At 46.3% G+C, this 27,221-nt stretch overlaps 1 protein-coding gene across 4 annotated transcripts in view; it reads left to right on the forward strand.

Annotated features, from left to right (window-relative positions):
• RNF144A (ring finger protein 144A) overlaps positions 1 to 27,221 on the forward strand; it is a 154,698-nt gene that overhangs the window by 61,834 nt on the left and 65,643 nt on the right. For all 4 annotated transcript variants that reach the window (XM_023198894.2, XM_023198910.3, XM_023198912.3 and 1 more), the window contains one exon: positions 14,130 to 14,275. In XM_023198894.2, the coding sequence (XP_023054662.1) occupies positions 14,141 to 14,275 (135 nt within the window). In that variant the 5' untranslated portion in view covers positions 14,130 to 14,140. The remainder of the gene's footprint in view (positions 1 to 14,129; positions 14,276 to 27,221) is intronic.

The following is a 27,221-nucleotide window of genomic DNA, read 5'->3' on the forward strand; positions in this document are numbered from 1 at the left end:
TGATTCACGCTAGTATTTTTTTCTTCCTAGATAACTAGGCAGTAAAGAAAATAACAAACTATAGCAATTAATTGTATTCGAATAGATTTTTTTAAACAGTTGGATGATAAGACTGAGTCCCTGATGCAGCTTAACTTTTTTCCTTCGGGGAAAAACAGCAAATACATAAGCCTGTGTCAAGTATGTCGGAGAACGGCTGTGGAGTGAAAGGAAGAGGCTCAAGGGAGAGAGTGGTGAGAGCCCTGGGCTGTGTCTGTAGCAGTCAGACAATCGAGAAAGGGGCAACTTCATGGATTCTGGGCCAGTGTGCATTGGCGAACATCAAGCTTGGTGACATTATCATCACAGTCATCATCCTGCTGCAGTAACATTGGGATTCTTCAGGCTTCTGTGCTTGTTTTCTAAAAAGAGGGATCGTTTAATCATTCTCACACCTTTAATACATTGGAAAATAGCTGAGGCCCTGTGAAATGGAATGCCACAGCTCCTGCCTACTGGCTTATGATTTACTTGTGATTCCCAGTGAGCTCTGGCTGTACCTAAAGGTGGAAATAAGAACGTGCAGAGAGCCTAGGAAAGGCTTTCCGTCCTAGAGGTGCTACAGTTTCCAGGTCTGTGAATACCCCACGTGTTCTTTGGTGGCGTTTGCTGGCCTCTCCCGTGCTTGTGCTGCTGGCTGTCAGATGTTACTGCTTCCTCTGCTAAAGATACCACCTCCATTACCAGGAGGACACAGTGTTTGCAAGTCTCCTTCCTCGTGTGAGCTGTTTGGCATGCTTTAAGTGGGAGAAGGGGAATTTAAAAGCTCCAGTTTTCTTTTCTATAGGAAGTCTTCTGGAAACTGTGTGTGCCCTGGGCCCTCTCCCTGGCTCCATGCTGTTGTCTTTCTAGAACAATCCCTGGGGGACTGTGGATCTCTGTGAGCTCAGGTTCTAAGAGGGGACAGTGCTGACTTGCCCTACAGCCTTTTTGTCTGGTAGGGGGGTTTACAGACTGCATCACGCCTGTGGCCATCTTAAGTCACTGGATGGAGCCCAAATCGCTAGTCCTGTCTCTTCTTTCTGATGGCAGAGGATGCTGGAGGGCTACTTATTCTTATGCAGATCTTAAGTGACACTTTCAGGATGCAGGTGGCTGCAGTCCATTGCTTTGGTCCTGACCTTTCACGCAGTCTCCTGGAGGATTTCTGACAGGAGTTTCCTGACTGTTTGTGAGCCTTGTTCCGGAATCCTCCTGTGTGGACCCCCACTGTGTCTGTCTACCTTATAGCAAAGGAGAGGCTGAGGCTCAGGGGGACTCGGTGTTCCCAAAACCATGCAAGCAAATGATGGTGACCCTCCTGACGTCACCACAAAAGTGCTCCTCCCTAGATGTCGCAGTTGGCAGCTCCGTCCTGCTGCCTACGTAGGGCAGAAGCCTCGGAGCCACCCTTGGCTCCTCTCTTTCTCCCACACCGATCTTGAAACTCCACATTCTGAGCAGCTTCTTTTTCAAAGTATATCCTGAATGTGACTACTTGCCATCAGCTCTGTTTGTCACTGGGCCACGTTGGACAATCCCCCATCTTGACCCTGGATGGTTGCAGTCAGCTCCCAATGGGCCACTGTGCTCTGCATTTTCCCTGGTGCATCGGGGTCGCAGTGCACAATGTCAGCCCCAGCTCCCTCTCCCTGCCTCATTGTTCCACTGAGCCTGCATAGTTAAGAAGCTGTGTATCTCACTGATTTATCTATTTATTTTCTGTATCCCTGCTAGAGTATAAGTTTCTCGAGGGTGGGAATGTCTGCCTGTTCTGTTCCCTGTTTACGTTTCCAGCAAGGAGAGCACTGTCTGGAACCGAGTTTCTTTTTTCTTTCCTTTTTTCCCCCCAAGACAGAGTTTTGCTCTGCCACTCAGGATGGAGTGCAGTGGCGCCATCTCAGCTCACCGCAACCTCCGCCTCCTGGGTTCAGGCAATTCTTCTGCCTCAGCCTCCCGAGTAGCTGGGATTACAGGCTCCCACCACCACATCTGGCTAATTTTTGTATTTTTAGTAGAGACGGGGTTTCACCATGTTGGCCAGGCTGGTCTCGAACTCCTGACCTCATGATCCACCTGCCTTGGCCTCCCAAGTGCTGGGATTACAGGCGTGAGCCACCGCACCCGGCCCCAAGTTTCTTGAATGATTGGAAGGATGTCTCTGCTTTTGTTGTAGCATGTGGGAATAACTGTTTACTTTTAACTCGTGTTTTATTCATCTTAACAGCATTGCTATACACTGGGAAAATAGGAGTGCATAAGTGTATTTAGGTTTTCCTGATCATGCAGATCCGGAATATTCCCAACCTTTAGGACTTAATGTGGTCCTGACATGCTGCCTCTAGCACCCAAGGCCAGGATCATTTTCCTCTCTCTGTTATTTCATACCGTGCATGGGGTCCTCTCGCACACCCCGCTGGGTTTTGTCTCCAGAGTCTGCAGATATGTTTGCCTCCCTCACTGGAAGTATAAAGTAGCTGTTATCACCCCGTAGAGTTCATCTCTTTCAGTGTTTCCCATGCTCTCTCCTGTTCACTGACCAGTTACTAGAAAGCAAAGACAAAATCAAAATAAACTTCACATAAGAAATACAGGACTTGGTGGAACAGGAAATCTTCTCTGTGTGTTTAAAATATATAATGTTCTGGGCAGATGGTCAAATAAAGCTGTGGCCTAATACTGATAAATGAAAGGTGATTCCGTGGGACTCCTCCAGGTTTCTTTGAACAGATTTAGTGCCATTTTGCATGTTTTAATTCATCTCCCACCCCCCCCCCCCCGCTTTTTTTTTTTTTTTTTTTTTAACAATGAGAAGATCATCAAAGGCAGCTGCTTTAGGGAAAAGGGGCTTTGATTATTATTATTATTAGACAGTGCTCCCTGGGTGGCCATTCTGCCCTGGTTGCTTTTGTAATCGCTTCTCTAGAATAGTATTTAGAACTTTCTAGGAACCTAATTCTGGTTTGCTCAATAACTGATAATGAGTAAGTGGAAGCATTAGGGGCTTGTAAATGTTAGAATAAGAGATGGAGGGACCTCTGGACTTGGAATTGCAGGTGAGTTCCTAGGAAGGTGGACGTGGAAGGTTTAGATGATTTAGTAGACGGAACACAACTCGAGCCACAGGTGTAATGTGTGCTCTGAAGTTGATCTATATCAATGGGGTTTTCAAATCGGAAAGCATGTTTTATCTTTATCACCCTCTTACTTCGAGATCGGTTCTCCTCCCTGTGTGGAAGAGGCCTCTCACTGAGGAGCAGAGTCACAGGTTTTCACGTGGGAAGAAAGAGTGAAGGCTGCACAGGTTTAGAGAAAGGACGGCTTAGAGACTCCCGGAAGCCAGCTCTCCCAGCGAGCATCCTTGGGTTGTAGATGAGGCCACTGTTCCGTGAAGGTACCGTGACAGCCTCAGGGTCACATGGTCAGTCATTCCCAAAGCTCGCAATAAAACCCAGGTTTTTTGAAAAGAAGCTTATAGAGGCCCATTTCCACCCGATTTCCTCCTCCCTACTCCGTTACCTCCATTATGTCTTCTTCCGTTAACTCAAGGGATTGACAAGCTCCAAACCCAGAGATTTCCCAGGCTTGTTGCTTAGCAACAAGGTTTTTGTTTGGGGCCCTGAAGGAGACCGCCGTTGTGCCCGACCTGCCCCCGTGTCGAGCTGGCCAGAGGCCTGTTCCTAAGCCACCCTCGAGATCAGCAAGTACTGACCTGAAGGAACTGAAGAAACTGCAGATGACCAAGTAGACGAGTCTGCCACACCCCACAGTGGCTCTGGCTCGTTGTTTAATAGGGTATGATTAAGATCACTGCAGGGCAGGGAACTGGGTGGCCCACTGCTATTCAGGGTTTATCATGGATGTCCATATATCTCTCTCCTGCTGCTTTTTCTTTGTGTTCTGTCTGACAGAGAGAGAGAGAGAGAGAGAATGACTCTGTCCCTAGCAAAAATTTTGCAATAAAACGTTAAGGGTAGTTCTTTATCTGATAGAAGGAAGCGGGGTTGGGGTGAGGGGCAGGGTTTCTGTGACTTCTTAGCAAATCCCTAAACAGCTCAGAAGGAGGGAATTGTCTCTAAAAAGATGGAGGGATGATCCAAACATCCCCCCTTCAACTCTAAAATTTAATGAGTTGATGTTTGATTTTGACAGCGTTGCTCTCTGGTAGCTGAAGTGTAATGTTTATCTGGGCAAACACATTAGTGTTGAAATAATAGGGCCTTTGTGTCTTCCTCGGCATCTCCTTCCCGGACGGGGGTCAGAACGCATGGCTGAGTCTGGGGCCCTCAGTGGGAAACCAGCCATCATGGTGAAGCCACCGAGAAACGTTTAAGTTTGTGTGTGGAGTGTTTTATCAGCGCTCTGGGGAATGGCTGAATCAATTGTTTTGGTCTTAGGAATAAAGAAGGAGCTTCCTGTCATGAATAGCAGTTGTTTTCCAAGCCAGGTGGCCTGCAAGAGAGGCTGCCTCCAGAAGCTGGTCTGCAAATCTGCGGGGGCCAGGAGGGAGGCGTCTCGGGGCCACACCCGGGGCAGTGTTGGCTGCTTCTCTAAGGTCGTTTTCAGCAGCGTTTCTGGGGTATGTGTGTTTGTGTGTGTGCGCGTGTGTGTGTGTGTCCCTGTCAGATCACAATTCCGTCCTCTCTGTGGCCCTGCTGTGGGACGTGCAGACTTAAGAACACTTCGATGGGTGGAGGGAGAAGCACAGGGCTCTGCGTGGAGGTCGCCTGGTCGACGAAAGGAAGCAGTTCCATGTAAGTAGACTTTCTGCTCACCTACCCTGTGTGTTTTAGTGTCCAGTTATGGATGCTGTCCTCTGCAGTTGAGGTGCTCCCAGTGGCCGGCCCTTCACCGTCACTTGCAGGTATAGGTAAAGGTAGAAAGCAGAAAGCACCCACGACCTCCCCTTGGTGCCAGTCTGTGGCCGTTTCTCCAGTGAACCTATCTCCATCTGGCCATGTGCTCAGAAGGTGGGCGCCCTTCCTCTTCCTCTGGTCCCTGGGTTCTTCCTTTTTGATTGTGTCTGTTCTTCTCTGTACTCCTGCAAACTCTTAATTTAGGGAAACTTGTTACATTGAAATGACTAAGAGCAGCTTTCTTTCTTTTTTTGTATTTCTTACAAAGCTTTAATGCTATGCAGTAGTGCTTGAGAAAGTGTTTTATGGGCTCCTTGGGCCCTTCTATGTACCTTTCTTGGACTGTGACGGTCTTCATTAGCATACCAAAAACCATAAGAAGTTTAAAATGCTGAAAAATAAGCAAACTCATCTGTTTAACTGTATTTAATTTAGTGTTTCTCAGAGTTTTACTGTCAAAGTGTTTCGTTTAAAAATAAACTTTTATTTTAGGGCAGTTTAGATTTAGATTTACGGGTTTAGTTTTAGATTCAGATTTAGTTAGACCGTTTCGGATTTAGATTTAGAAAATGACGCAGGTAGTACAGAGTGTTCCCATAAACCTCATGCCCAGCTTCTCCTGTTAACATCTCGCATTAGTTCAGTACATTTGTCACAATGTTAAACCAATACTCTTACGTGCTTATCAACTCAAGTACCCTCTTCGTTCCAGGTTCTTGAGTTTTTACCCAGTGTCCTTTTTCTGTTCCAGGTTCTCTCATTGCATTTAGGGGTCTTATCTCCTTAGATTCCTCTCCACTGGGACAGTTTCTCAGGCTTCCATCGAAGACTTTGACAGTTTTTGGTTAGGAATTTTGTAGCATATTCTTGAATTGGGATTTATTGGATGCTCTTCTCATAAGAAGACAGGGTTTATTGGTTTTGAGAGAAAGACCCCAGAGATGAAACCTTATTCTCATCACGTCCTGGGAGGGTGAGGGGTGTGGTCACCGTCAACACCATCCATGTGCAGTCACCCCTGATGCTGTCGGGGTCACCTCACAGAGGCAGCATTTGTCCTCTTCACACGGGTGAACTCCTTTTTCCACGCTTTTCTAAACTACACTCTTTGGAAGGAAGACATTCTCTACGGCGCACTTCAGAATGAGGAGTTAGGCTCCACCTCCTTGAGTGTGTAGCATCTACGAAAATAATGTGGAGTTTTTCTGCCTGAGAGATGTGTCTTTTCCCTCATTTATTTACGTGAGTATGGGCTCGTGGGTATATATTTTCTATTCTGGGCGATAATTTATGCTACTCTGTTGCTCTGTTTTTTTTCAGCTACAACCACTGGAAGCTTTTTCAGTTGTCTACTATACTGTTTGGACATCCTTCAGCTCAACTTGAATGTCCTTCCCCAGTCCTAAAATCAGCTGTTTGTCCAGTGAACCCTAGTTTCGGTAACTGGAACATTGTGTTAGAATCAAGATCGGGGCACTAGATGTGCTTGTTGCAAACTGGGATGTCATTCCTTCTGTGCCCTGCTAGAACAAGGAAACATATGTATATACACTAACCGGTGTGTGCACAAAAATCTCTATATATTTCTTTATGTAGCCACCTGAATCTATATTAAGCTAAACATGAGTTTCTACTGATGAGGCCAACTCTATTCCGTGACCACCCTTGCTTATCTGAGACCTTCCACTCCAACAGTGAGAAACCTGGATCCCACCAACTACCATCCCTTTACTTATTTGTTCCATTCCAGTGTAAAGGGATAGTGGCTTCAGAATTGTTAACCCATGCCCTGCAGCAGGCAGCTTCGTCATCTGGAGAGCAGTGCTTATGAACTTGGCCATTATTATTACGGGTTCGGCCCATTGCTGAAATCATTCTGGTCAGCACCTTTCCCCCACCCGCTTTTAATAGAGGTGGAAACTTCGTCACAGTCTGGATACTATCCTGCCATGCCCCTGACCTCCTCAATGATTGTTTTTTAAATTGCATGCAGTAAGGATACACTGTGTAAAGTTCTGTTTTATGGGTTTTGATAAGTGCAGAATGTCAACATATCCATTATTACAGCATCATACAGAATAGTTTTATTGCCCTGAAGATGCCCTGTACTCAGCCACTCAAGCCTCCTCTGCTCTCCCAGCCCTCCCCAAGCCACCAGTAACCACTGATCTGTTTGCTGACTAGGGTTTTGCCTTTTCTGGAATGTCATATAATTAGAATCATAGAGTAGGTACCCTTTTCTTAAAAAAAAAAAGAAAAAAAGACCTTATTTTTTTTTACAACAGTTTTAGGTTCAAACCAAATTGAATGGATAATACAGAGTTTCCATACACCCATCCCCACCTACACACAATTAGCTATTAACATCCCATACCGCAGTGGCACATTTGTCACAATGAATGAATATACATTGATCAGCATTCTCTCCCAGGGTTCATAATTTCCTATGGTAGTCAGTTGGGGATGCTGTAACAGAATACCATTGACTGCGGGGCTGAAACAACAGAAATTTATTTTCTTGCAATTCTGGAGGCTGGAAGTCTGAGCGGAGGGTGCCAGCGTGCTTGAGTTCTGGTGAGGACATCCCCCTGGCTTACGGAGGCTGCCTTCTTCCTGTGTTCTCACATGGCCAAGAAAGCGCATAGGAGCTCTCTTGTCCTCTTTGTGTAACTCCAGTCCTACTGTATTATGGTCCCACCCTTATGATCTCATTTAACCTTAATTTAACCTTAATCCCTTCCTAAAGACCATATATATAATTTTTTTATATATAGCAGTGTGTATATATATAAAATGTAACATATATAATATAAATATATAACATACATCGTATATCATATATGGTATATCATATATAATATAACATGATATATAATATAACATGATATATTATATAACATGATGTATGTTATATATGTTATATAATGTATAACATATGTTATATATACTACTATATATGTAGAGATTGCTACACACACACACACACACAAACACACACAGATACACACACATAGATATAGATATATAGACTTCTAGATGGGCTAAATCTCCAGATACAGTCCCAGTGGGGGTTAGGGCTTCCACATACAAATTTGCCAGGGGATAAAATTTAGTCCATAGTTTACGCTAGGTTTCACTCACTGTGCTCTGCCCGATCATCTCTCCCTCTCCATGATCCCTGGTAACCCCTGATCTTTTGATTGTCCTTATAGTTTTGTCTTTTCCAGCATGTCCTAGAGTTGGAATCATTTGTGTGTAGCCTTTTCAGATTGGCTTCTTGCATGTAGTAATGTGCCTTTAAATTTCTTCCGTGTCTTTTCTTGGCTTGATGGCTTATGTTTTCAGTGCCGAATAATATTCCACTGCCTGGATATACCATAGTTTACCCATTCACCTGCTGAAAGACAGCTCGGTTGTTTCTGAGTTTTGGCAGTTACAGCTGAGCGGCTCTAAGCATGCGTGTGCACGTTTTCATGTGAACGTAAGTTTTCACATTAGCTGGGGACCTAGGAGTGTGATTGCTGGAAATAGCTAAGTTTTTATCATTGAGTGGGCACCATCTGCTTGGGAGGAGACGACATCCAAGTACTTTTCTAAAGCATCATGGAACCATACACTTGAATAAGCCAGCTCTTTTACAGCCAGCTTTCTACTCAGCCACCGTTCTCCAATTTCTGCTGCTGATGACAGCTCCAAATTATGAAGATGTAGCTTTTCCCAGCCACTGCCAATCTGTACATGCTCAAGTTAAGCCCAGGAAGCTCAGAAGCAAAACCAAAGTTGGTTTGTCTTATATCTCTACAAATCCAAAAGGCTCCATCTCATTCAGCTGATGAGGATATACAGAGGAGGAGTAGCACAGTAAATGGCTGTGTCTTAGGGCCACACAGACTGTGAATAGCCCTTTATGTTTGTGCAGGTTACCCTAATCCTCTCCAAACCTTGGTTTATTCATTGGTAAAGTTTGAATAATAGCAAGCTATCAAAGTCTCAAAGTCATTGTGCAGAGAAATGAAGTAGTGTATGCAAATGATGAGCACAATGTCTGATGCACATTTAACAGTCTCTCTCTCTCATACATACATACATATATGTGTGTGTGTGTGTGTGTGTGTGTGTAATTGTTGTTATAATTATGGAATATCTGCAGTGATCACTGTCCAGAAGGCTAGAACGTAGTTCCTACCCTTGAATAATGTATCATCAAGTTGAGGAGATAAATTCCCACATCTGTCAGACTTTGAAAGCCACACTTACCCAGACAGACTGGTGAGCTGGTAGACTTCCAAAGCCACACTTACCCAGAAGAAATGAGAGTTACTTTGAGAGTCTGGCCCAGGGCCTTGTGGACATGACAGCTGAGTGTTGGTATTGTTGAAGAACGGTGCACTCGGGGGGCTTCAGCCCACACGGCCTTGAGTCAGACGGACTTGGGTGGAAATGCTGTTGAGTGGAATGATACAGACCAGTGGTTCTGGGGCTTCATTGTGCATCACAGTCCCCGCCAGGCTCACGGAAACAGATCACTGTGCCGCCCCACCCACCTCCCCAGAGTTTCTGTTTTAATGAGTCTGGGTTGGAGCCCAACCAGTTACATTCCAGCAAGTTCTCAGGTGACGCGGATGCTGCTGTTCAGAGAGCACTGCTCAAGAAGCCTCGTGGACCACACACAGCAGAGACCCAGAGAAAGGGGAGACGGCTGAGAGACGTGAAAAATCAGAGGGGATGTCACCCAGCACCAGGAAGGGTTTGCAGGATGTGGAGGGTTTGCAGGATGTGGAGGGTTTGCAGGATGTGGAGAAGGGGTAAGGAAGGAAAAGGGAGTTAGGCTGTGGAGGAAACATGAGAGTGTCCCAGGCAACTGGAGGAGAGCGGGGACTTGCCAGAGGAAGGCATGAAAGTAAGAGGTGGATGACGACTGGCTGGCAGCTGCTTACCTTTCCCAGTTTTGCTTTGAAGGAGTAAAGGTGGGAAGAATAGGGGCCTACAGAGGTCCATAGCCCTGGGGCTCAGAGATGGGATAGTTTTGGCCAAAGAACCACCTTGGACCTTACATGAATCTGCCGAATCTCTTCACAATGGACTATTTTCTCTTCCAGCTGTCTCTCATCCTTGTGTCCACACCTCTTTCATCACAAGGCATAATCCTTTGCACAGCCTCAGTTATGCTTAATAAGTAAATTGTCTTATACAGATTTGAATTGCTTACATTGAATAATACTTATAATTGACCAGATGTTCCTAAAACAGTTTGCCATTTCATATGACTTGACATTCACATTAGGAAAACAAAGACTCTGCTTTCTTTTATTGTGTATTGTGATTCTCTTAGCACAATCTAATTGCAAGTTCGCAGCTGTTCACTGTTTGCAAAATCATATTAAGGCCATCCTGTGTGTAGGGAAGGTCCATGATGGGTTTAGACAATATAGACCTTTTTTTTTTTTTCTGTGAAATATATCCTGTTGTTGTCACCATTTGAATCACGATTTTGAGCACAACTGAGAGACTGTGTATTCTGTTGGGGAAAGAATAGTGATGTGATTCCTGGAAATGGTGATGTGACCTGCTTCAAATCCAGCTCACGGGGCTGGCGGGGGAAGTGGGAGGTGAGGGCCACGGGCTGACCTGTGCCCAGGGCAGGGGAAGCCACTGGGGGCCAAATAGAAATCATGGTCCAGGCAGAAAGGAAATCAGACAGATGGAACTCTGTATGCCATGCCGGAGGGGTCACAACAGAGAGGCTGTAAACAGGAAAAGGAGCCCAGATCTGAAGCTGGAAGGAAAGAGAATTGTCTTGGGACCAAGCACGATGGGGCAGGGCAGAGGTCCAGGACAGAGGCTGTAACTGGCTTGTGGGACAGGGAACAGTTCACACAGGGTGGAGACGGGAATTCAAGAGCCCTCTGTGGAGCGATTAAGCTCTGCCCTTGGGGAATGCACTCTCGGTGATGTCCAGGCTGGGAGCATACTACATGGCTGACAATAAGGGAGGCGGCTTTAGGAGGTTTTGAGGTTTGATTCTTCTAAACATTTTCTCCATTGGATTGAACTTCCTAAATGACTAATTTTACCATATGATATCTCTGCCCAACAACTTGTTTTATCCATTTTGTCTATGTAGGTAAAAGTCTAAGCTTGTTAACCTGACATGTTGTAATGACTTCCACTTACCAGGCTCCTAGTATCTCCCAGGAACTTGTAAATATATTACTTCTCACTCATTCTTCCAAAGCCTACATGGGTGGTGATGGTTCTATAGGCTTTACAGAGGGAAAAAAACAAAACAAAACAAAAACAAAAATTAAGTTCATAGAAGTTAAATTTAAGTTATGTAATTTCTTCAATGTCAAATAACCAAGTGGCCAAAAAAAAAAAAAAAAAAAGGAATTTGAAGCCAGGTCTGCTTGATTGCAAAGCATGAACCCTGTATCCTACAAGCTCCCCAACAGCCTGACAGAACTTGTACCCTGTGCTTTTTCAACATTGTCAAAAACAAGCTCTCCCCAAATCTTCAGGCCAGAGGAGCTAATTGCCAGCCACTGCCCCCTTGAAACTTTTCCAGCCCTGACGGATTCCTGCCACCTGCCCCAAGCCTCAGTGCCTGGGGTTAAGGTTTGTGGTCCCATTTAGGGCCAGCTGACATTTTAAAATATAATTATCACATTGTCCAGTGAACTTTAAGAGATGTGACTTAAAAAAATTATTAAGTATTAAAACAGAAAAAAAGATACAGAGAAATAAAAAGAAAAATGTCATGGCCTGTCAGCTTAGGACCCAGAAAAACCCCATGAGCGTTTTAAAACGATGGCAATCATAAGCATAAGCACAGTCATAAAATTCAAGGTGTAGAGAAATGATCCAAATGGAAATGACCTTGGGGAGGACGCCTTGATGTCTGTACCCGCTGCAGCCGCAGAGAGCTGCGTGACGCTTCCAGTTATCTCACTCCTCAGGACCCACCAGCTTGAGGTCAAATCATGATGCCTGTTTAAACTATCTTGGAAGTGCTCGCCCGTCCAGAGGAATTTGTGCCAAAGAGTCCTTTTGTAACGAGGGAGACACACGTGTTTTAGACTGAGTGACTCGCAGGCATCAACTGCCCTTGGAAGAGGCCCCTCCGACTGCGGCCCACTCCCGCCCCAGACGCCGAAGGCCTGCGCAGATTCCCAGTGCAGACCCCGAGTGGCCTTTAGTCACCCCCTCAGTTGCCTGAGCTCTGATAGTCAGGGTGTCCTCCCCGGATCTGGCTCATTTCCGCCTCTCATGTCCTTCCTCCTGTCTCACGGGGTCCCGTCTGCTGGGTGAGCTTTCAGGGTCCTGCAGGCGCTTCCTTCTGGGCCAGACGTGTCTTCTCCTCCTGGTAGAATTCTCCCTCCATGTAGAATTCACCAGATGGGTGAATTCTCCCTTCTCCTTCCATGTAGAATTCACCAGGTGGGTTTTCCTAATGAAATATTCGCTCAGTGACACCCAGTGAGGTGTGAGTCACAAAACTTGAGAAAGGGATGATACATTTTTTTTTTAAGTTAGGACCGCTCCTTGACCCTGGGAATAAGCTCCTCAAACGACAGTAAGTCCCACACCTCCCTGCGGCGTGCAGCAGCATCTTCACATCCTCTGACTGTAAGCAGTGGCTGAAGGAGACATCACAGGGGAGGGGAGTGGATTTGTTGGGGTCCTCTAGACGGGCAGAACTAATAAGATAGATGTTTATATAAAGGGGAGTTTATTAGGCAGTGTTGACTCACACGATCACAAGGTAAGGCCCCCCAATAGGCCGTCCGCAAGCTGAGGAGCAAGGAAGCCAGTCCAAGTCCCAAAACCTCAAAAGTAGGGAACTGACAGTGCAGCCTTCGGTCTGTGGTCGAAGGTCCAGGAGTCCCAGAGCTGAAGAACTTGGAGTCCGATGTTGGAGGGCGGAAAGCCCGGCACAGGAGAACGACAGAGGCCGGAAGATTCAGCCAGTCGAGTCTTTCCACGTTTTCCTGCCTGCTTTTTATTCTGGCTGCTCTGGCAGCTGATTCGCTGGTGGCCACCCTGGCTGAGGTGGGTCTGCCTCTCCCAGTCCGCGGACTCAAATGTTCATCTCCTCTGGCGACACCCTCGCAGACACACTGGGAACAAGACTTTGCATCCTTCAGTCCAATCAGGTTGGCACTCAGTATTAACCATCACAGGGAGGAAGGGATTTTCCTGAGCGCTTGCTGTGTGCAGCTGACCCTTTATATGATCTTGCATCATCCTCAGAACACCTCTGTGAGAGGGGATTCTCGGCCCCATCGTGTGGATGAGCCAGCCGAGGCTGAGAGTGGTTAGCCAGCCGTGCTGCTTGTGGGCAGAGGGAGTTCGGAAATGGAGTTCTCTCTGATCACAAAGCACAGCATTGATTCTGCCCCTCCAGGTGGCCCTTGTGCCCTGTCTTCTGGTGAAAGATGCTACAACATTTCTTCCTTCTGTTGGATGTCTACCTCCTTTCCAGCTGCCCTGAAAACTCAGACCTCACAACCCCAACCAAGCCCTTCTGCTCTGACCCTTACACCCGGGTTTGTCCTCGTATTCACAATGTCTTTAACACTGGAGAACAGTTAAATCCAAGCGATACGTATTTTAGCAAAAGCTTCTTTTCCAAGATGGCTGAGGTTTTGCCCTCCTGGGTTAGCAGCCTGGTTGGCAGGTGTCTTAATAAAATGCACATCAGTGGGAGGGAGAGAAGGATGGGTGCGTGGGTGAGTTCTTTGCCATTTTGAGGGCAGACATGAAAGTTACTATCAGAATGGTAAAGGGAGCCACTCACAGACCTAAGGCAGACACCGCTGGTTAAAATGTCTCAGAGCTTGGCAGGCCGACACGGGCGGATCAGGAGGTCAGGAGATCGAGACCATCCTGGCTAACATGGTGAAAACCCATCTCTATTAAAAAAAACAAAAAAAAAATTAGCCTGGCGTGGTGGCACTTGCCATCCAGCTACTTGGGAGGCTGAGGCAAGAGAATCGCTTGAACCCAGGAGGCAGAGGTTGCAGTGAGCTGAGATCTCACCACTGTACTCCCACCTGGGCAACAGAGTGAGATTCCATCTCAAAAAAAAAAAAAAAAAAAAAAATTCTCGGAGCATCCAAATGCTCTAGGCCCCACCAGCAGTCAGTTGGCCACTGGCCTGGATCCCAGCTACAGCCAGGAGATGTGACCCCTGCCACGGAGCAGGTGGATGCCAGGGGTGGGGAGGTCTGACCTTCCATGCTTCTCTCGTTTCAGACTGTTCTGCGATGACCACAGCAAGGTACCGGCCCACCTGGGACCTGGCCCTCGACCCGCTGGTGTCTTGCAAGCTCTGTCTTGGGGAGTACCCAGTGGAGCAGATGACAACCATAGCCCAGTGCCAATGCATCTTCTGTACTCTGGTTGGTCTTTTTGGATAAAATATATGTTGCATTGATTTTAGGATGAGCTTTTTGCTTTCGTTTGCAGAGACACTAGGCAAACCTTTGGACTCAATTTTGCCTGACAGTGGAGGCTTCTTGTTGAGGCCTTCACACCGTTCTTGGAAGAATTATTCTGCTAGTCAGGCAGGCTCCCAGAGTGGAAGATTTCCATCACAGTTGCTTGTGGTGCAAAAGCAATCGGTTAAACAGAATTTTAGAAGCTCCTGATAACAATTCACAAAACTTATCATAGGGCATATTCTCCTTGCTACGCAGCAAAAGCTTCCACATCTTATATCAAATGTATTTCGATACTCACCTGTCTGAAGTTACGGCAGTGCTAACCTAGTGATTGTGTGTAGTTAGAATATTCCGTCCTCAGTGTCATCTTTCCCTGGCTTAGTGCTAAACTAGAATATAGATATTTTAAAATCACATTTAATATTTATTATGATGTAGCCAACATTCTTTTGGGGCCAGATGATCCTTCGGGGCTTAATGAATATGGGGACTTCTAAGTCAAGAATTTGGGGTTTGGGTCAAACTCAAACCCCAGATTTTATCTATTGGAAAAGATAAATGAGTGTGTGAGGTTTACTCATAGTTAATCTCATTGAATTTTGCATGTTTTTTCTGTCCATTTGAGGAATGAAAAAAGAAAATGAGGCATAGAAGCCGGAAGTAGGAGTGTAGTTGCCCGGGGTCTGCAGGGAATGGAGACATGTAGGTCAAAGGGTGTGAAGTTGCAGTTATATGGGTTGAATAAATTCTAGAGACCTAATTTACAGCATGATAATTATAGTTAATCATGCTGTTTTGCATACTTGAAATCTTCTGTGAGACTAAATCTTAAGTATTCTCACTACACACACACAAATTGGTAACTATGAGAGATGATGGATATTTAATTAGCTTGATGGTTTTACAGTGTAGTATACAAAAAAATGCATATCAAAACTTCACATTGTTCACTTTTAGTATAAAATGGCAGTCTTTATCAATTATAACTGAATAAAGCTGAAAAATAAAACACAATGTTTATCATTTTAAAAAGTATGGCAAAGAAAAATGAAAAACTGTCTTCAAAAAAAGAAGTTGCTTCTGAATTTAACTGCTGTTGTATGTGGATAGTGTAGACGGCTTTTCTGTGGGTTTTTCAAATGCCTGGATTATAATCTGTCACTCGAACAGTCACTGACTCGTTCATCTTTCTTGCATAGCTTTCAGACTTTATTTCATTTCAGACTTTATTTCAGACCTCCTGATGTCCTTGGTATGTAGGCACAGCAAATATTTTTATCTTTGTTTTATAGATAAGGAGAGGGAGCTTCACAGACATTTATGTCTATGTCTTCTGTTTCTTGTTTTTGCTAGATTCAGCCTTTCTTAAGGGTAGAGGAATTTCTGGCCCATTCTCTATCCACCTAGCACCTAGTTTAGTGCAGGACCCAGAAGAGCTGACCAGTAAAAGCTCATGGATTGAAATGAAGTGTATTGATCTCAGTACTGTAGTTGCCATCCAAGAAATGTGCCTCATTAAAGCTCCGGGAAGATAGCTCCAACCTGGAGGAAAGGAAGTTGCTTTTGACATGTTTCTGAGATGGAGAAGGATAGAAGGGAGATTGATCTCCATCCTGTTAACACCGTGAGTGGGGCTTGTTGTCATTTCTAGATGGGTTAGGACGGTAGAACCCATCAAGATGAATTCAATAATCAGCTTTACACGAAATCACCTCCTCTTGCCTGAAAGGACATCTTCCCAGCTGATGGAATGGCTCCCCCTCTGCCAAAACTGCCTGTTGGGTGAGGTGGGGGGGCGCGTTTGCGGCCTCTGCAGTCGCCTGCCTGCTGTCAGAGGCCATGGCTTGTGTTCCTACCCCTGAAATAGTTTCTTCTCCCTGGCCTTTTGGCTGAGGCCTTCATTTTTGTTATTGTTGTTTTAGTTTTCTATTTCTAGAGAATTGTAGTAAAAACAAGTAAGCCACTCGAACTGAGACCAAAAGCCTAACTGAAGCCAGTGGATGTGAAGGAGAAGCTGGCACTGTGTTCTCCGAAAGAGGCTGCTGGGGACACCAAAACACAGTGACGCTGCTGTGATTTTTTTTCACAACTATTTACCAAAATGTAAAATGTTGAAAATAGTTCCACCTCTGCCCGTAGCTCGCTGTAGCGTGAAGAGAAGGAAGCACCTGTGTGTTGAAGATTGAGAAGGGGGGAGGTGTCGGGGTGCCCTGATCTTTTCGGTGGTGCCTTTGCCTCTGTGTGGGCTGCAGGTTGCCTCAAGCTGGGGGCAGGGCATGGGGAGGAGCCCCGAGTCTGTGGCCAGAGGAGTTGCAAGTGTCCTTTTCTGGGGGGTGCAGACATGGGAAGGAAGAAAAGTAAGACTAAAAAGAGGCACTCTTAAAAAAAAAAAAAAAACAGTTACTACAAAATTACAGTGAAGTTCTGAAGTAGCTTTATCTCAAGGAGTCCAGGGCTGGAGGGAAAAGCGTGGCATTTGGAGTCAGGTGTCCTGGAGCTGAAATGCCAGCTCTATTTCTGCCCTGAGCAGGCCTCATTTACCCCATCTGTAGAATGGAGATAAAAATAGTTTACCTCGAAGTTCACATGGAAGAACGTGTGAAGTCGTGCGGTAGGCAGTCAGCAGCCCTAGTTCTTCCTCATTTTGCTTCTAAGTTTGGGGTTAGAACTGCAGGAGTAAAAACAGAGTTTGGGCAGCTCTCCCTAACTGTCTGCTGAAGAACATTTATCTCCAGAGATGCACTCAGAAATGATTTGTGTGGTTCAGTGGGTTTGCTAATGACGGACGCCACATCCCTGCCCACATCCTCCACCACCACAGCATCCTGGGTGCCCAAGAGCAGGGTGAATGTACCGCGACATCTGCAGTCAAAGACGTACTGTCCGCTTCCCTGTGTTCCTTAAATGTATTGCAGCACGAAAGGGACTTCCCTAGCAGTTGCTAATACAGCACTCCCCTGAAGCAGGTTCTCCAGGGCTTTCCTTGCTTGCAGGGTACCTGGTGGCTTCATTGTGATTCTCTGGAGGTCACAAGAGCCTGTGCGTGGGGCCTGTTCACACGTTCCAGGTGCTGTGCTAGGCCTTGGGAGCTTGGGGGTGATGAGCTACCAGATATCTTAAATCGTTCCATTTGGATTAGTGTGAAATCTAACTTTTGAAGGCCAAATGTAAACCTGAACATTTGTGTGCAAAATAGTGACATGTAAGTATCACCAACGAATTCCGTGCTGGAGCACTGGCCAGAGAGAAAGGATTGTGGACACGTATTTTGAAATCAGGCTGCTATCATCCTACCATGAGGGTCAATCCCATGTTCGTTGTGTCAGTCAGAGATGCAACCTGTGTGTAGAGTGACCTGGGACGTTCCTTATGGGCTGAAAGCTAAAATGTAGATGATGTTTTAACTTAAAATGGGACGTGTTAGAGCCGTTTAGGGCTGACTTATACTTGTGCCTTTTGACAGTTACACTGAGAATGTGAATGTGGTGATGTTGCTGGCAGAGTTGTTTCCATTCAGACAGCTGCTAGAACTAGAGATGATACTCTCATCCCAAAGGTGGGAACACGGAAGCTGAAAAAGGGTGGTGCTGTGGTCCCATCCCAAGACACAGGTCCCTAGTTATCTGGGAAGGTAGAAATGTCTACATTTCTGTTGGTTCTTAAAATAATAGTCTAGTGAAAGTTATTTTTTAACCATGACAAGGTTGAATAAGCCAAATAAAACATATATATACACACATATATTTTTTATATATTACATATATATAAAATATGTATATAAATTATATATATTTTTTGCTTTGAGCTAGATTTAAATCTGTTCTCATACCAGCTATTTATTGATGATTAGGAATTTTGCTATTAGAACCCAGATGACAGGATTTTGATATATAACCATGGAAAGTTGTTACTTAAAAATGTAACTTTTGGCCGGGCACAGTGGCTCACGCCTGTAATCCCAGCACTTTGGGAGGCCGAGGCAGGTGAATCATCTGAGGTCAGGAGTTCGAGAACAGCCTGGCCAACATGTTGAAACCCCGTCTCTACTAAAAATGCAAAAATTAGCCAGGCGTGGTGGCACGTGCCTGTAATCCTAGCTACCTGGGAGGCTGAGACAGGAGACTCACTTGAACCCAGGAGGTGGAGGTTGAAGAGACAAGGTCACACCATTGCACTCCAGCCTGGGCAACAAAAGTGAAACTCCATCTCATAATAAATAAATAAATAAAATAAAAATAAATAAAAAGATAAAAATGTAACTTTTTGCCCAGGCACAGTGGTTCATGCCTGTAATCCCAGCACTTTGGGAGGTTGAGGAGCTCAGGAGCCTGAGAGCAACATAGTGAGACCTTGTCTCTACAAAATATAAAAAAATTAGCGGGGCATGGTGGCAGACACCTGTGGCCCCAGCTACTCAGGACGCTGAGGCAGGAAGATTGCTCAAACCCAGGTAGTCGAGGCCGCAGTGAGCCATGATTACACCCCTGCACTCCAGCCTGGGCAGCAGAGCAAGACCCTGTCTCAAAAACAAACAGACCAATAAAATGTAACATTTAGTAGACAGAATCTTTCCCACGCAATGCATAACTATAATAAAAGCGACTCTTAGTTGTTTAAATAAAAAGTTGGGACCAGATGGTTGGTTGAGTTGTGTGGTTGAACATTGCAACGGAATATAGGTTCAGATCTCTGTTCTGCCTCTGCTACCTGCTAACTGTGTGATTTGCAGCAAGCTTCCTAACTTCTCTAAGCCTTGGTTTATTCATCTCGAAAATATGATCAACCTCATGAATAAATTAAATGCGATACTGTGTGTAAAGGATTGAACAGTAGCATGCCTGGTGATAAATAATACCATATTATTTCCTTTTTTTCCTATGTATTTGCAAGGTCATTCACCTGATATACGGCAGAAAAGCTACATGTAAACCTTAAGCTTTTTATTAGGTAACTTATTGGAAAATAAGTGGCATTTCCACACCTAGAAATTAAGCTGATTTGGGGGATGGTCTTCCTTTGCACATCTTTGTGTCCCTGTTAGCTTTGCATTATGTGTACCGCACATAGTGGGTGCTTTTTCGTGTACATAGTGGATATTTATTTAATTTTTCATCCATTTTCGAACACCTGGCTTGTGCCAGGTGCCCTGGATATGTAGGTAAGACATAATCCCTGCCCCCTCTGATCCCTTGCACAGCGGGAGATGCAGGTGTGGGCTGCAATCATTTGGGGCTTTAAGGGCTATATTTGCAGTGTGGATAGTGGGTTACAGCACAGAGAGAACAGTGAATTCTGCCAGAAGTACCCAGGAAGGCTTCAGGGGCATTTGAACTATCTCCTTGAGAGAGCATGAACGGATAGAGCCACCATAGTGGGACCAGCGAAGGAAAGGGGGTGTTGGGGCATGATGGGTCCAGATTGAGAGGACTCTGCTGAGGTTTCTACTAGTCTAAAGCTCAGCAGAGACGTACGGTAACGCACCACATCACCGTGTTTTGCTTAATGATAGACCACATATATAATGGTGGTCCCATACTATTACAGTGGAGCTGAAAAATTCGTTCTGCCTTGTATTTACTATTCTGTACTTTTTTATCATTATTTTAGAGTGTACTACTACTTATGAAAAAATAAGTGAGGTATAAAAGAGCCTGAGACAGCTCCTTTAGGAGGCATTCAGAAGAAGGCATTGTTGTTAGTATCATATGAGATGACAGCTCCATGGTGTTACTGCCCCTAAAGAACTTCTAGTGGGAGAAGATGTGGAGGTGGAAGCCAGTGACAAGGATGATCCTGACCCTGTGTAGGTCTAGGCTAATGTGTTTGTGTCTTAGTTTTTAACACAAAATGTTTAAAAAAAATAAAAAAATTAAAAATAGAATAAAGCTTACAGAATAAGGATATTAAATATACATATACACACGCACATATATATGTACAAATATATACTATATATATGTACAAATATATATGTGTATATGTATGTGTTTTCAGTTTTCCACACTGAGCCATCCTAAACTACAGGGCTTCGATGTTTCTCAGCTCTTCAAACATCGGGGCTTAAACTTACCATAGCATTTCACATACCGTGTGGTGGTTGTGTTCACTGATCTATAACTTCCACTAAAGGAGCTTTTTAAGAGAAGGGGATTTCTTGTGTTCTGCTTTTTCATAAATGTTGGCACATAGTGGCCCTCCAAAAAAATGTTGATGCTCAGACCTTACATACTTGAGTTTTAAGTGGCTTAAGGCAGGTAAGAGTGAGGTGGTTCTCTTTCTAGTCTTACTTTTACAATTGCAGCTGCTGTTGCTGTGGTTTTATCTCTGTGTTTTCTATGAGATGTATCTGAGAAATCATAGGGTCATCAGATTAAGAAGAAACTAAATATCTTACACTGTGGTATTGGCCTGCCCTGGCAAGAGTGAATGCTGGGAAATAGTTTTCAAACTGTCCTTCGGCTCAAGGGCCCTCTGTTCAAATGAACAGTCAAATGAAAGTCTACACGAAAGCCTAGTATATGTAGAATGGTCGAAACCAGGCTTGCTTTTTCAGTGTGGAGTTTAGGCACCAGGAGGCTGACTGGTCATGTCTGCTCTGCAGGCTGGCTCCTAGGGGTTCCGAGGACTGTGGGTGGCCTTCCCAGGCCTCTCTTCTGGGGTCTGAGAGGTTCAGAGATGCATGAATCCAGCCAGCAGAGTGGCCTCTCCTAAGCGGAGGCCATCCTTTTAGTCTAGGTTTTTCAGATGGGGAGAAGGGTGACTTGGAGGGTGGGGTGACTTTAGGGTGCAAAGGATGAGTTCCAGGGCTGTTGCAAAGAGCTTCAGCTTCCAGTTGCCAGATGCCTGCAAAGTAAAGAGCTGCCTCTGCAAGTCTGTTCCATGTTCCCAGAACATAGAACGGCTTCCCAACCTCCTTTGTCTTAAGACCAGCAACTGTACCCCTCAGATTCCCTGCTGACAACTCACAGGCTACAACCAGAGTCTTCTTCATTTTTATCCATGATTCTTAGAGTCCTTCTAAAACAGTAGCTTATTGCCTCATCTCACTTCTCATACAAACCTGTGAAATAGGCAGGTTTCTCCATCTCATGGGAGGACGCTGCAGCTCGGAGACATGAAGGGGCCTGTCCTGGGGTGAGGTGCTTGCTGGAAAGCCTGACTCAGGTGCACCTGCTCCTTGCATAGCTGCCACTCCTTTTTTTTTTTTTTTTTTTTAAACTTGTAGTATTGATGAACTGAAGTGCTGTTAGAGAATTTCACAAACCCTGATTTATACACACATACAAAGTGGTTTTCTCGGTGGCATCTTTCCTTTCATGGAAAGCATTTTTTCCTAGTGTTGCCCCTGAAATCATGACAGCTATGTTCCATCGCAGTCTAAAGCCCAGATCCCAACAATCCCTGTTACCCAGATCTCTCTTAGCCCAGAACCTCCATGAAGCAGAACAGCTTGATGAGGATCTGGGGTTGTCAGAGATCCTGCACATTAATCTTGGCAGAGGACTTCACTCAGAGCCCAGGGATGCTGTAGTTATAACTTTTTCTAACTTGATGTTTGTTTTTCCTAATCAAGAGTATGAAAAACTAAAATGTGGAGGATGAGCAATTCTCTACACGATTAACAGGAAATGACACTCTGTAACCTGACGACACAGGATAAGTGGCAAGCCAGAAGATCGCAGCCTGTGCTGCAAAATGCTCCCAGGACACTGACACGCGTGCCACCAGGACCTGTGTTTTGGGAAGGGACACCCGCCGCCTCAGTGTCAGAGGGCAGGAGAGGGGAAGGGCCCTGTGACTGCTGCGTCCGATGCCTGTACTGGCCTCAGAGGAGAGTTGTGGCCCCACTGCCCCAGCCCTTGCTGGTCTTCGCAGGTGGGTCCTGGTACCCCATCCCCCAGCCCCTTCACTGCCTCCTTCCCTCACTGGGACCTCTGGGACCAGGATGGCAGCCCCTGTCCTCTCTCCATGGCCACTTCCTGAAAGCCTCCCATCCTCGCTTCCCTGTCCATGGCCTGCCAGTCCAACAATATTCTCTGAAATAGACACTAATGTAAGTGGGACTCCTTACCCTCTTCCACGCTCTGACATTGAGGAGGTGGGTGTCCCTTCTCAAAACACAGGTCCTGGTGACAAGCGTGGGCCTATACCATGAAGTAGGCTGTCTCTGCACTAGACATTTGGTGTCTATTAAGGGTCCTTGAGAACATGCTGATTCCTGTTATTGGCTTTGCTCAGAAAATGAGCCAAGGGATAAAGGGCCACTCTGGAAGCCTTTGCACACCCTGCCCCAGTTAAGGTCAGAGAGTGCCTTCCCTCCCTCTCAGAACACTGCCCCTTCTTTCTACCTGGGAAGGATCCTTGGGATCTGCTTTCTCTCCCCATTTTGTGGATTTGACTCTTAACCCCAAAACCCTCCTGAGTGCTTTCTTCCAGGAGGCCTGTCTAGGACCGACAGCAGGTAGTGTCCTCAACCCTGCCCCAATATTGGCAGGATCCCTATCAGTCTCCCCAGCCCTTTCTTAGACAAGCGGTAAAGAGCAGACAAATAAAACTTTCAGTTTCACGATGGGCTGGAATGATCTTCAGTTGTCTGGAAAATTCAGATCTTCGCAACAGAGGCTGAATTAAGAAAGCGTCACACGGTTACAACTTAACCCTCTGCTGTTACACATTCTGAGCAGTCGCACGCCTATTCACGTTGTCTCACACTCGACTCTCAAGTCCTCTGTGCATGTGTCCCCTTCTGCGCAGGTCTTCTTAAATGCGCACACACTCGATTTCACAGACACACTCATTCCAGCTCCAGTAGGAGTCTGACCCAGGGATCATCCTGCCTCAGCTTTTAAGCACCCTCAACATAGCACACTTGCCAAGCCATGGTATGCCTTTCACCCAATGTCACAGCCTTGGTGCGGAGTACATAAATATTTGTTGAAGGGACAGAGAGGTCAAGTCTCTGCCTGTTCCTGCCTCATGTTGGTGGTGTTTATGTGCGCACCCTGCTACCACACTGCCTCTGTTCTGTTCCACTGGGAGGTCTTCGTGATGAAGCCGTGGCTGGGTGAAATACGCATTTTTGCTCCTCTGTGAATCCGGGTTTTCATATTCAACAGATAGAACCAACGGGCTGCTCTGCCCACACCACCGCTTCTCTTGCAACTTGTTTGGCAGCTGAGGCTGCAGGAGCGAGCTCCTTGCTAAGGAGGGAACATGCATTCTCGGCGAGGTCTTCCCTCTCCGCCAGCCCAGCACTGCCTCCAGAGGTGAGGGAAGGCAGCTGGACAGTTCAGTAGTCCCTGTGACACAGTGGAGAGCACAGCCCCCACGTCAGTGTCTTCCCCTGGTGGCTGACGAGGGGGAGGATACGCCCAGTGGCGTCCCTAGAGAGCCAGATCTTCCTGGCTGTCACCCCAGTCTCGCCCTGCCTCTGGCTCCCTGGGCTCAGTCTTCAGATCCTCTCACTGCCTCTTTGGCTGCCACCCAGACCTCAGGACAGGCAACTGTGAGAACAAAGAGTGACCTTCCTCCTTTTTGGCAGCGGGTACATGGTCACATGTGCAAGGCTCCTCGAGAACGTCCAGCTTCTGGTGGCTTTTGTAGACCGTAGCGTAGCTGCAGGCCCAGCTACAGGTTGTGCCCTGTCCCTTTACCCTCCAGCTATCCCCTCACAAACACTTCCCCGAAGCGCTGCTGACACAGTGGCCTGATTGAGAACCGATGGCCTGACCCGTCGCACTGGTGTCCCTGCCCCGAGTGGGTTCTTATCAAGCAGCTGTGGATGACACAGGCCCCTCCCGACACAGTGCGATTTCCACTGCCTGCAGGAGTGAGCCCTGCGCTCCGCTCAGCACTGCTGCTGCCTCCCGGCCCACCGCACCGTGCTTCCCTGTCCCCCTGGGCCAGATGCTGTTCCTGAGCACATCCCTTCTGGTGGAGCTTGCTTCTCTTTCTCCCGACTGCTGTTTTTCTTGGACAAACTCAACACTGGAAGGGGCAGTCTCTTCCCTGTATAAGGAGATGGAATAAACAGCCTCTGCCTCCAGCCCTGCGGCCGTGCCTTGCTCCTGAGACCTCTGGATGGCCAGGGAGCTAGGGTTCTGGGCATCCTCCTGGCCTCCACGCCAGGTCCCTGCATGCCTTCCCACAAAAGCAGGTGCTCAGTGCTAACTGCTGAGTGAACTTGAGAATCCCAGATAAGTGACAGCCTTGCTACTGCTAACTTCCCACCTGGAGTTCTTGAAAGAGAGCATTTCACATGAAATCATTCCATCCACATCTTCCCTGAGCATCTGCAGTCACCAGCCACCGTGTGAGGGCCTGTGAGGGCTGCACAGGGTCACAGAGGCCTTACCCCGGCCTTATCTACACTGCAGGAGATGAGCTGTGCACTCACCCTCCACATGAGTGACAGGGGGCCCATACACAGCGTGCATGCTGGAAGACTCTTTGACGATGGAAATTTGCATGGGCAGAATGAGGTTAAGTAGGTGGAGGATACTGAAGGGGTAAGAAGAACTAGTATTTGCCGGGGCCCTACTTTATACAGGGCAGAATCCACCCTTCCAGCAAGGATGCCACCTGCAAAGCAGGATCATCTTGCTCTGCAGCTGAAGGGACTTAGTCTTAGATACCTTAGGAGAAAGGCGGCGCAGGGGAGCAGCACGCCGATCGCGACCTGAGGCAGCTGATCATGAGCACCTGCCTCCTGCGCGCCACCCAAGGCTGTGGCGAGAGCACGGGAGACGGCGGGTCTAAAGGCTGGACAGAAGCAAGAGCTCACGTAGATGAGAGCGTTCATTTTATGCGTAAAGTCTGGGTTGCCTGGGTTTTTTTTTTTTTTTTCCCCAAGAACTTTATAAAAGCAAACTTTATCATTTGAACTCTTCAGCTTGTTAGCGAAGTCACGTGCCCAAATCCTTGAGGAAAGTGATCCTTGCCAGAACACATACTGTGCAGCTTGCTGGGCAGTTCACTCCAGGTTCCCAGGGCCACCCGGTGAGAGTTGCCAGGGGGATTCCCATGAGGCTGTCCTCAGAAGCGAAGGTGTGCAGGGGGTCGTGCCTCCAGCCTGCTTAACCACAGCCAGGTGTTGCCAGGTGTCTGGCTACTCTGTGGGTGTTCTACTCATCTCTGTCCTTCCATCCACCCTCTATCTGCATGGCTTTGATTCATCCCTTGCTGTTTGCCAGCACTCTGTTAGGTATGGGGAATAGAAAGATAAATAATTAATAGATCTTGCTTTCAAAGAATTCACCATCGACTAGAGGAGAAGCATAAACAGACCATGGATTATTGATGGCTCTGGAAAGGCTGAGAGAAACCCTTGCGGAGCGTCTGAGCAGTATGCCAGAGCACCACTGTTTCCGGGGCATTGGAGCTGTGGAATGATTGTCTTTCTGTCCGCCAAGCTTATCCCACAGTATTAGGAAGGGGAGGCACTGGGAGACGAAGGTCCCTGCTAGACCCACATGTCTGCACGGTGGGTGAGCTGTAATTTCAAGGCAGCCTTGTGATTCTAGGGTCTTTGCTCCCAACCACTGTTTGTGGGACTCTTGCTGCTTCAGTTTGGACCTGCCTGCATGTAATGCTTGTGTTCATAAATCATGGATCCCAGATAAGCACCTTTGAGCACAGTTTCTGGGCATTTTCTCCTGCTTGTAGGGTCATCAGTAGCCAACAGGCCTTCGTGTGAAAAAGCAGACAAGAATCAGACTTGCTGTAGTTTTAGGCGAGGCAGATATTTCTCCGTGGCCGCTTCTCCTTGGCAGGAAACTTGTGACGCACCGGAGGTATATTAGCAAATCAGCAGTGCTGTCTCCTCATCAGGTTTCAAAGAGTTGGAAACCAAAGTGGAAAATGAAATTCCTGGAACATTCTGTGGCTTACCCCCCTTTCTTCCCTCTGTGTGGCTGATGCCTTTTTTCCTGCAATGCCTTTGACCCTCTGGCCAACTTTTCATCTCTGGGAAGCCTTCCCTGACCATCCCCAGGTGGGACCCCTCCTCTCTACCCATGTACTGGCCTGTTAGAGCCTCCCTGTCCCCTTGAAGTGGCCCCGTGAGAGCACGGAGCACAGTGCATTGTGATGATGATCTCTGCACGCCTCTTTCCCCCACACTGGGCTGTGTGGGTCTTGATCGCATTTGCAGCCTTGCAAAGGAATCATTGCATTTGCAGCAGCTTGAACATATAAAGGAGATGTTCTCGGGGTTGACTGACACTCTGCCCCTTTAAAGTACATACGATTCCTCGTCTATAAAAAAAGTTTGTGAGGTAAACAGAAAATACGTATTGAATGATTGCTTTTGAAAGAGTTTTTTTAAAAAAATAAATTTTATTGTATGTATTTGAGGTTTACAAGTAGTATTATGGGATACATATAGATAATACAATGGTCATATAGTGAAGCAGCCCAGCATATTCATCATCTCACATAGTTGCTTTTTACAATGATGAGCAGCTAAAATCTTCTCGCTTAACAACAATCCCTGATACGATACAATTGGATTAAAGTTAGTCCTCATGTTGTATGTTAGATCTCTAAACTGGCTCATCTAAAAGTTTTCAATTGAGGAGTAAGTATGCAAAAATTTAAAACAGACAAACATAAAACCTCACCAGCCTTGGAACCAGCCACACGTGGGTTTGAGCCCTAGTGCTTCTACTTGAGCTGTTGTCAACGCCTCTGAGCCTTGGTCTTGTCATCTGTCGTGTGAGCGTGGTGACACGCCATATGACTTTTGTGCACGTTTAATGAGCTAACATAGGTAATGCGATTCACATAGAATCTAGGACTTAGAAAGCATTTGACTACTATAATGAGTGCAATAGTAGGAAAACGTGTCAGTATCTGCTTTTAGGCTGTGTGTTTTACAGAAGTTTCTCTGTTTACCTATTTTTGT

The sequence above is a fragment of the Piliocolobus tephrosceles genome, chromosome 15 (assembly GCF_002776525.5).
Source record: "Piliocolobus tephrosceles isolate RC106 chromosome 15, ASM277652v3, whole genome shotgun sequence".
NCBI lineage: Eukaryota > Metazoa > Chordata > Mammalia > Primates > Cercopithecidae > Piliocolobus > Piliocolobus tephrosceles.